At 43.4% G+C, this 9,808-nt stretch overlaps 1 protein-coding gene across 2 annotated transcripts; it reads right to left on the bottom strand.

Annotated features, from left to right (window-relative positions):
- Window positions 1–62: 62 nt before the first annotated feature.
- Window positions 63–9,755, bottom strand: EIF2D (eukaryotic translation initiation factor 2D). Of its 2 annotated transcripts, none has more exons than XM_031606009.2 (15): window positions 9,179–9,755; window positions 8,589–8,779; window positions 7,896–7,955; window positions 5,739–5,829; window positions 4,981–5,088; window positions 4,349–4,638; window positions 4,044–4,161; window positions 3,617–3,662; window positions 2,863–2,966; window positions 1,807–1,965; window positions 1,598–1,687; window positions 1,399–1,494; window positions 783–903; window positions 427–601; window positions 63–324 (listed from the first exon to the last, which is right to left on the bottom strand). In XM_031606009.2, the coding sequence occupies exons 1-15, from the start codon at window positions 9,232–9,234 to the stop codon at window positions 254–256; spliced, it is 1,776 nt and encodes a 591-aa protein (XP_031461869.1). In that variant the 5' UTR covers window positions 9,235–9,755; the 3' UTR covers window positions 63–253. The 2 variants fall into 2 exon arrangements, with proteins under 2 accessions (XP_031461869.1, XP_031461868.1); XM_031606008.2 differs by having other exon boundaries at window positions 7,896–7,979; window positions 9,179–9,754.
- Window positions 9,756–9,808: the final 53 nt, after the last annotated feature.

The raw sequence follows: 9,808 nt of genomic DNA, 5'->3' as shown, positions 1-9,808 counted from the left end.
AAAAAAAAAAAAAAAAAAAAAGGACACCCATATATTAGAAAATATGGAAAAGGATAAAGCTAGTATTTTTTTTTTCAGCTTTTTATTTTTATGAAAAATGATCACTTAGAGCAATATTATTATTTGGGATAATCCCAGACCATGTAGAAATGCAGGACTTTGAATGAATAAAGCCTGTACATAACCTTGATCTGTTGGCAGGACGTTTCTATAAATAATGAGAGCTGATTAATTCTTACAATAGATTTTTCTCCTACTTTTTCCGGCCGAGCTTTGCAGCCTTCTCAAGGCCTTGGATATATTTCCGAGGTAGTTGGTATTCTTCTGCAACATAAAGAAGAGTTCATTTTAGGTAAAAATTAAATTACTAACTAAAATCTGCATCTTGCTATAACTAGTCCAAGCTCTGTTCCAGAACAGACCTACCTAGCAGCATCTTGGCCAGGTGATGGACTTGGTTGCCTTGGATCTGGACCTGAACTCTGTCTTTTGCTCCAGGCACTGGGGTGATGGTGGTGCTGGCCTGCACTTTCTGTTGTAGAATATTGGCCACACACTGTGGGTCTAAACCGTACAGCTCGAGGTTCTTGATAATTGTCACCTGAAGATTCCAGCAATGATTGCAGACTATTTACTAATGTATGCAGACAACTTACTAATACTGACATTACTACTGTCAGTATTAGTAAATTGCATCCCATTCATCTCAGAAAAGCAAGCTGCCAAAGCTGCCCTCAGAATCAGGACTCATTCATATCCCATCTTTTTGTTTCTCTTCTTACCTTCTTATTTGATGATCTCTGTGCAGTGGTTATATCAATGGGCTCAATGTTTCCTTTCCTCACAATAGGTTCTTGTCCAAAAAATGTCACCTGGTGTAAGGGCTGCAGACGCTCGAGGCACCTGAACAAAGTTTATAGATCCAATTGGTCTATTCAGCACAGCAGGACTGATAGTAACTGTGTTTCTTCTGCTGCAGCCTATCACAGGCCTTTGAGACTATGGATAAAGTCTAGAACTGCACGGCCAAGAAAGACCTTGAACATAAAAGAGCAGGATGACTACTATTGCCTAAAAAGGGCATGTTCACTTATCTGCTGCAAACAATAGCTTCACAGATATGTATTTACAGGTTGTACAGAGAATCAGGCAGTGCTGTTTAGAAATCTTTTCCTGATAGTTAGCATGTAAACAAAAACAGAAAGCAACATCAGTTAATGACAGATGGTGGTTGAATGGTGAAGAATGAGATACGATTCAAGTGAAGGTCTCCAGATGTTTTCTGTATCACCAGGAGGAAGCTACAACTTCAGTAACTCCAGTGACACGGGGCTTTGACTTGTACATAATGTGATAATTTGGTGTCATATTGAAACAGCACAATGGAAAAACAGCCACCTGCTCAGAAGGTCATCCCACTTCAGGTGTGAGATTTCATCTTGCTCTGATTTATCCAGCAGGCAGTCACACAGAATGGCATTTACTTTTACAAAGCTGTAAAAGAAAAACACGCATTAGGAGAAAACAAATTCACTTCTTGTTTTATATTCAGCATCTCCTGTGGAAGCGAGGTAGGATGACTTTTATGTATACTCACTTCTTGTTTGTTTCATCAACCAACTCGTTAGTCTTCACGTAGTTAATGATGATGTTTCTCACCTCACTGCTTGAGAGGATGCTTCCTTTTCTAAATAGAAAGAAAACTTGATTGCCCTCCTTGAAAGTGAACAAAATGGCAGCAACGCAGGTTTGTTAGCCTATCTCTTAACCCAACAATTGATTTTGTTGCATTTTTCCAGTGCTCACCTGTGTCCAGAGTCCTGAAACAGTGGCACCATCTTTGCTGAGACCCCATACAGAGGTATGATTTCAGGAGCACGGTATATTTGTTCCCTGTCTTCACTCTTGCTATCTTGAGCAGCAGAGGCTGAAGAAAATCCTTCAGGTACTGCAAATGCTTTAATGCTAGGGAAAAAAAAACACACAAAAACATTATTTGGGGGGAATGAAAGAGGTTGAAATTTGTAACATCAGTTTCTGTGCTTGCAAGTAAGAGAACACAGCAAACTGAGCTTGAGCGTAACTGTGCCTCCTAATGACAAGGCTAAAGATGATGAAAGAAAAGTTAATGCAAAAAGTCAAATTCTGCTTCTTTCCAAATGCAGAAGAGAAGATATGCTTGTATCTACCAAAATACTCTCCAGCCCATTAGTTGCCAAGGAGATGTTACATAACAGCAGAACTTGGGCCCAATGGGAAATTCCAAGAGAGAGCTTAATGTGCTGATATGCAAAAGGAAGGAATCTGGTTCTTGATATAACTTTTAATCCTTAAAAAGATAATGGAAGCACTGATAATCAGATAATAAGCAATTAAAGTATTTGTGTGAATCAGAGTGTGATGTGAAACAGTTTTTCTGTTTTTTAAGATTATAACTTTGGCTGCTGATTTGACAAAGTGGCTGATTTGATCCTATATGACATTTTAAGGCTGTAGGTTCATGGGCATTTGTGCAGCAGCAGTGTCATCTTCTCACTGGAGTTATTTTTTAGACAGATAAGTTCACTTCAAAGCTGAACAAAGAGTTGTCCCAGCAGATAAACTGGGAGACCTGCTTAAATGGGAAAGGCATAAGATAGTCATATCATTAGACTCAGTGTTAAATAGCTAGAAAAATGCCTGATGGATATAAAGCTTTCTTCCCTTCCCACTAAAAAAAAAGCCATACAAATTTTCCAGACTCACTGTCAAAGTGAGTGACTGCTAACAAAGGTTATAATAGGTAACAGATGGAGACAGATGATTCTGCTCCTTCTTTTCAAGGGTTATCACCTCTTTCAAAGACTACAACATTCTACATACTCTGGATGCTTCCAGTCCACCTCCACAATGCTTTCCACGCCTTTGGTCAGTTCCTTCACTTGTAAGATCTTCTGGTGCTGCATACTTTGCAGGAATTTAGAAAACTGAGAAAACAACCATCAGAAATGTGGAGTTGAGTATTTTGAATTCCTCTTTGTATTTCTGACTGCCCCAAAATTACTTGCTAAATCAGAAGAACTTAATGGGGGGGAACCCAGCACTGTAGTCCTTTGCTTCTCTAAACACAGTGATTACTAAAGAATGTTGCGTGCCTTCATCATGCTCTAAAACAGAATTAGCAAATGTTCCTTTCGTAGGTCTGCCACCTGTTTGCTCTGTGACCTTGGCCAAATCACACTCTGTGTCACATGGACTGCTGTGAGATCTTTGGCAACAGGCTTTGTCCTTGCCTGTCATCTCCACTCTTTTCATCTTTGTTCATTAATAGCTTCAGAAAAGGAATGATCCCTTCTTGCAAGAAACTGCAGTGTCCAACAAGATCAGAGCCTTTAACAGCCATCACAGTACAAATACCAGACTGCATTAGGTATGTTCAAAGAAGTGCTCATGCTTTCTTCCCTTGCGCTCTCAAGAGCAGAGATCTGAGTAAAAAAAACTGGCTTCTAGGAACAGCTTACAGGATTTTTCTGTCTTTTTTATTAACACTTCAACAATTTGAAGCTCAACATTTTTATCTCCTTCTACTTATTTCAAGTAACATTAAAAAAAAAAAAAACAACTAGGAAAATCTCACCTTCTTGTAGCTTGACTTCTTTATATCCAGTTGCTGTCCAGCAGGGCTATAATGGATTTTTAAAAACAGTTCTTTAGTTATAGGTACCTACTTATGTTAAAATTATCTTAACAGCAAAAAATGAGCTCTACACAGAATTACTTCGACAAAATAACAGACAGAACATGATGAATTCAACTAGTGCTGATGCTCCTACAGGGAAGCAAAGAGCCATTTAAGTGATCAAGAAATCTTTAAACAATTGTTAGTCAACTCAAGTTAGCTATTAAATGCATATTCCAGTTTCAATCATACAAACACCTTGATGTAAGAAACACAGTCCGAGGTAACCTGGATTTTACTTTAGAATAGAATATTTGGGCTGAAGTTTTTGATTCAAAATATTCCACTCTTTCTTGCAACCCCAAAGACTCTTCTTACCACATACCAGCATGAGAACATATGGCTGCGTAGAAATGTGCTGGTGAGCAGAGGGAGGTCTGACTTCTTCACTTTGCATTTTAAAGCATGAAAAAAGCACTGATTAAATAATGCATCCATTTGCTCTGTAGGGAAGAAAAGGACAAGTATGCAGTGAGCAATCTCTCCTTTATAACATAATACTCAGCTTCAGACCACAGAACTCTATCCCTACACTCTGTGCTGTCTAGAATGCACAGTAACCTAGATCATGGGTACCAGCTTCAGCAAACAAAAGGTGCCTGGTTTGGATCCACTTGCATGCAAAAGTACCTTGTGGTGTCCTGCTGTCCTCTGCATCCTGCTGAGCCCCTGTGCTACCATCCTCAGCTGTTTCTGCAGCTCTGTTCTCATTGAGTTCCTCCTTTCCCATCACTACTGGGCAACTGTTTTGCTCTTTCAGGCTCAAATCACCAATGTTCACATGCTGTGGTGTGTCAGTGGAGAAGCTGTTGCCAGGCTTTTTCCCCTCTACTTCTTCCTCATTTTCAGCATTCTCCTTTTCAGCAGGATCTGCTACCAAGGGAGCTAAGGTAGGAGGACAAGATTTGTCACCATATTCCCTACAAAAGGAAGAAAAAAAAGCATTATGTAGCTTTCTATTTAATGCTTAGAAACCCATAGGACAATAATACTCATAAATGTTCCCCTGACAAAAGGCATGGGGAATTGTATGGATCTTAAACTATAAGATTTATTTTCATGTCTATTGGATAGGTCTCAGGAGAAAGAACTGCTTCTGTCAGAAAAGTGTGGTTGTCAAACACACATAGCACAGCTGAAGCCTTATCAGAGGTCACATCTAAGCTGTGTCCAAACAATGAATGATCCAACTTACTGGGACACAGCTTTGATTTCAGTAAGACTTGTCACACATTCTACAAAATGCCTGGAGATGCACTCACCAGAGATGATCCATGTAAGTATGCAACACAACAAAGCCCTTCCCTTTCATTCCAGCGGCCAGCATCTCTGTGGTGGACATAGCAGCAGCTGCAACTGCTACAGGAGCTCTGGGGAAACACAGCAACATTACAGCAGGACAGCACAAACACAGTGTGCTACTTGAACAAAAGAACACTGCTGTTGTGATGTACTGGGATTGTTTTACAATGTCCTTGTTCTTTAAAGCCATGCAGGCATTTTTGGGTTTTGTCCCTTGTCTCTGGTATGTAAGGTCTTTCAAAGAATCCCAAGGATATGTGCAGTTGTGCTACTGCAGTGACAGGTGGGCAGTGATGCATTCTTCCCTTTAAGAAAGCACAAGGAGCACAGGCACTGCTAAAAAGAGACCTGGGTGGAGGGAGAGAAACACAGCTTTAATGCTGTTCCCTCTTTCTGAGCTTTCACGCAGACAAAAAGACAACTGTGTAGATTATAATCTTATGTAAAAACTGCTGTTTTGAAAGAAATCCACCAGGCCCCAGCTCCAAAAGAACAAATTTGCAGAGCTTTCCACCTGAGCTCAAACATATCCCAACCCAGAAATACAACTGCATTTTTTTTGTGCTGAATTTTTCACTGTTCAGGTCCACAGTGCATCAAATGCGTGAGAATAATTCTGCTTCTATTCCCTCAAAAGCCCCAGAGTTTCCACGTTAAAAATAGTTTTCCTTTCAGTGCTAGTTTCTAAGAAAAGATGGGAATAGAGAGTTCTCTGTACCTGTTTCCCAGGAGGGTGACAGCACAGAGTGTGCCTCGCTCTACTTGTGGAAAGCCAGAAGATGGCACTACAACTCCTGGCAGCATCAGATCTGAGGACAACAAAGCATCCATTTCTCAATGAAAGATTCAGCCACGACCTCTTCCACCCCCACCCCTTCTGTTACTCAGCAAAAACACAGCCTGCTGATCGCTGAGTACAAGCCAGAGAAAACATCGTTCTCTGTTTCCCCTACTAAGTTAGCACTTCTTGCTACCACCCTGTGGAATAGGGGATTCAATCTGGTGTGCACATCCTAAAACACAGCAGAAGAGCTATCCATCTTCAGTCCCTTGCCTTGTCAGGCACAAAGAAGGTACTCTTTTTGGAATAAGCTCTCAGCCTAGACAGCATTACTCTTCACTGATGACAAGGAAAAAGAAAGGAATGAGAACATACATGCAAAACCACCCATTTTTTCTGCCCTGTCCCAAGGCAGACAAGCTCTCTCTTTGCTAAAATTTGCCACTGATGACCTAACCATCCTGACCTGACAGCTCACTCAGTTGTGAGCTCTCCTCAGCAGGAGGAAGTCGCCTTCACCACCTCCTTGCTAATCTGGACAGAAACAAGTGGACCTTGCTGTGTGATTCATTCTGCTTTCCATGCCTGAAAGCAGAGTAAAAATGTGTTCCATGCCTCATCTATGGCATCATGTCTTCACTAAATTATATTAAAATTATCTACTCTCCCTCATAGCAGCTGTAGTTGTTCTAGACCTTGCAGCTCCATGGACTGACCTGTGTTCCATACGTTGATCTCGCTTTTCTCTCAGCATCTTGGATTTAATCTGCATGCTGAGAGGCCAGCAATATCTTTCCTCCCATTCACTGTCACAACTACTTTCAGCAAACCCAGAAGGAACTCTGCAATTGCAAACAAAGCTCCACATCTCTGGGGACAGAAATCATGCAAAAATCTTAAAGTGACAAGGTAATTAGCTGCATGCATCACGTAAATAACCAGGGCAGGCAGTGAGACTTTGGAATTCAAGGAACAGATGCCATGAATAGCACTGCCTTCCATCTCTTTGTAACTGACTGCTTCCTCAAGTCTGCTCCATCCCTCCTTGTCTGCAGTGCTGGACAGTCTCACGCCTTTCCTCCCATTTCTATGACAGGGCTCAATCTTTGCTCTCTGCCTTTGCTGGCCATTGTCTCCGTGGCCAGTTTCTTATCTTTGGATCATACCCAGCAGTAGCCTGGTTGCCATGGGTGATGAATGACCTGCAGCCCTCTTTCATCAATGTTCTTCTCCTGTTAACAAGACTTTTTTCCCCCAGAAACTAGGTCACTACAAGCCAACAACAAAGCTTGCTCAGATGTTTATCATAGCTACGCACACTTTATTTCCCCAAGAGCACAGTGAACAGAGGGACTTGTCTGCTTCTCTAGACAGTGTGTAATGGAAAAAAGACATCTATTTCTACACTTCCATTTATAGATTAAAGCTGCAATGGCTGGAATTCAATCTTTTTCTGGTTGAGCAGTTCTGCTGTTTCAGGTTTATAAAGGCCTGACTCTTACACATCTGAACTGCATCCAAAGCAGATGCCAGAAAATAGATTCATTTCTCGTTAGTCTTGATCCGTAAGCAGCTGGTAGAGCCAGTACTCCAGCAATTCAAATCCAACCCCATCTGCAATCCACAATTTACCTGACAGTGATTAGAACTGTAGGTTCCAATACAAACTCACTCACTCTCCACAGGATAAGCAAGCTCAACTTTGAACTGACAGGACCCAGAGTGGCAGCAGATGGAGTCAGCTGCCCAAGGAAAGCTAAAAAAAACCCACAGAGCAGTGACACAGGCTGTTCAGTGTCCCAGTTCGGAGTCACTGATCAACTTTACACCCTGAAGAGGCATTTCCAAATCCGAGACTCTCAAATGGAACAGATTACTGCATGTAAACAGCTTAACCTACTTTGCTTCATTCACAAACTTATCCGCTGCTGATTTATTTTCCGCTTCAGGAGATCAAGGTGAATTACCTTGTGCCTTAGTACATCCTTTATACTTTTTCATTGTTTCAGGTCCCACTGGGAAATAGTATCACCAAAAATCCCTGAAGGCAAATCCTATCTGCAATGAGATGTGACAAAGTTCTGATACTCTTACCTGCTCCTCCTGCTAGCTTCTGTAGCACAGGGGGCCATGTTGAAAAAGCAGGGAGAAGATCTGGAAAGAGCCACAGAGTATAGACTGTGCCAAAACAGAAGAAAATTTAAAGAGGTATCATTAAAAAATGCTAGCTGCTGCTTACTATCATCTTGAAGACTAAGCAGTACCATGCTAACTGCAAGGTCTGCAAGGTCAGAACAATCCTACAATAATTAGAAAATAGTGAGATAGAGAAAAAACAGCTACTTAATTCACAATTCTGTGAATTATTATAAAGATGAAACTTTGAATTATCTTCCGTAACTCGTGGGCACTTTGAGGTGATCTGCTACTCCAACAGGGAAGAATTTCGGGATAGGGGAAAAACAAAAACACAGAGTTATCTATCAGAGCCACGTGTCACCTAATTCCAGGGCTGCCTGGATGTGGATGTGAGACTTGCTGATACCAAGTGAACAACAGAAGGATGAGAGGTGAGGATGCGAAGCTGTGGCTGAATTGTTTAGTGGTTCCTAACCTCTCAGGGCCTCCATTCTGCAAGAATCTCACTGGATTTCACATCGATGCCAGCCGAATAAACACAATGAGGTGCAATGGGAGACGTGTAAGCACTTAAGCACGGGGGTGAGGGGGGAAATCCTGGTTTGTATTGAGTAAATAGGGGGGATTCCTCCACTGCACTGCCCATACCTGTGGGATACAGAGCTTTTTCAATCTCAAACAGGATCGGGTTCCTGCTGTTCGTGTACACAGTGCCAGCCTCCCCTTTGTGAGTGTATATCTTGACGACATTCAGCTCATCCTTGTTTGGAATCAACTCCACCAACCGTTCAGGGCTAAGACTGGGAAAAGCAGCCGCAACATCACCTCGCAGCTTTTTCCTGTAACGATAAAAGCAATTCCTCCATCCATACCTGATCTTTATTTTGCAGATATCTGCTTGTCCTTTATACAAAGAGAGAGAAGCAGGGGTGCCTGGTGCCTGCCTTCACACCCCAACCTTCTCACGCAGTCCGGCCTCGTGCAGAGGCCCTGACTTCTTTGATGTTTGCTAAACCCGTCTTTCTTTTGCTGAGTTTCTCATCCTAACAGATCAGCTCTACAATCTGTTTCCTAACCCCACATCACTTTTCCACCTGCGACGACGGACAGGGGAAAAAACCCCCACGAGCTGTGAGGGCGCTGGGAAGAAACCAGACGTCCTCCTCAATCCCTCCCCTCCCCCCCCGCATCTCTGCCCTCCCGCCCCGCACAGCCGCTCCCCGCACAGCGGCACTCACCGCTCGGATCCCTTGATGGCGGTGCTGGCCCTGACTCGGAACGCCTTGCAGAACATGGCGGCTCTGCCCTCAGCCCCCGGCGGCCGCCATGGCGCCGTGCGCTGCTCAAAGAGTCCGGGTGGAAACAAGCCGCCCTGCCGAACCGGCCCTAAGGGAAAGTTTGAACCGCCGGGTTTTATCCTAAGGTTGAGATTTCTTTGTTGTTTTGTGGCTGCCGATCGCTTCACGCGCAGAGGAAATAAAAATAAACCGCTGCCGAGCTGCAGCAGCAGCGCCGTCGTGGGAACGGGGCGCGTTTCGGCATCGCTGCCGTGCGGGGGGTTCTGACAGCACTGAGCGATGTCGCTTTGTGCGTTTCCCTCTGCTTATAGCACAATAATTCAACCCCTTTTTGCCACTTGGGTCGAAAGCGTGTTGTTTTAATACAAGAACCGCAGAAAAACACAGCGACGTCAGGGCGGCCCTGGGGGATTACGTGGCTCTCAGAGGAGCCGTTCGGGATGGCAGAGGAGCCGGCTGTGCGCTGAGAGAAAACGGCTGCTTGATGCTCCCCAGGCCAGCCTCGAACCCGGGTCCTTGAGGAAGAGCGGCGCTCCGCGCCCCGCCCCGCTCGCAATGCGCATGCGCGTT

The sequence above is a fragment of the Phasianus colchicus genome, chromosome 25 (assembly GCF_987193195.1).
Source record: "Phasianus colchicus chromosome 25, bPhaCol1.hap1.1, whole genome shotgun sequence".
Classification (NCBI taxonomy): domain Eukaryota; kingdom Metazoa; phylum Chordata; class Aves; order Galliformes; family Phasianidae; genus Phasianus; species Phasianus colchicus.
This window is presented reverse-complemented; position numbering and strand designations above follow the sequence as displayed.

What these genes read in the sequence shown, in the direction of transcription:
- EIF2D (XM_031606008.2), bottom strand. Translation starts at nt 9,234, where the DNA reads ATGTTCTGCAAGGCGTTCCGAGTCAGGGCCAGCACCGCCATCAAGGGA. An exon ending in AGCCATATGTTCTCATGCTG is followed by an intron (nt 3,663 to 4,043) that starts GTATGTGGTAAG and finishes AATCCATTATAG; the next exon opens with CCCTGCTGGACAGCAACTGG. An exon ending in GTTGATGAAACAAACAAGAA is followed by an intron (nt 1,495 to 1,597) that starts GTGAGTATACAT and finishes TTTCTTTTACAG; the next exon opens with CTTTGTAAAAGTAAATGCCA.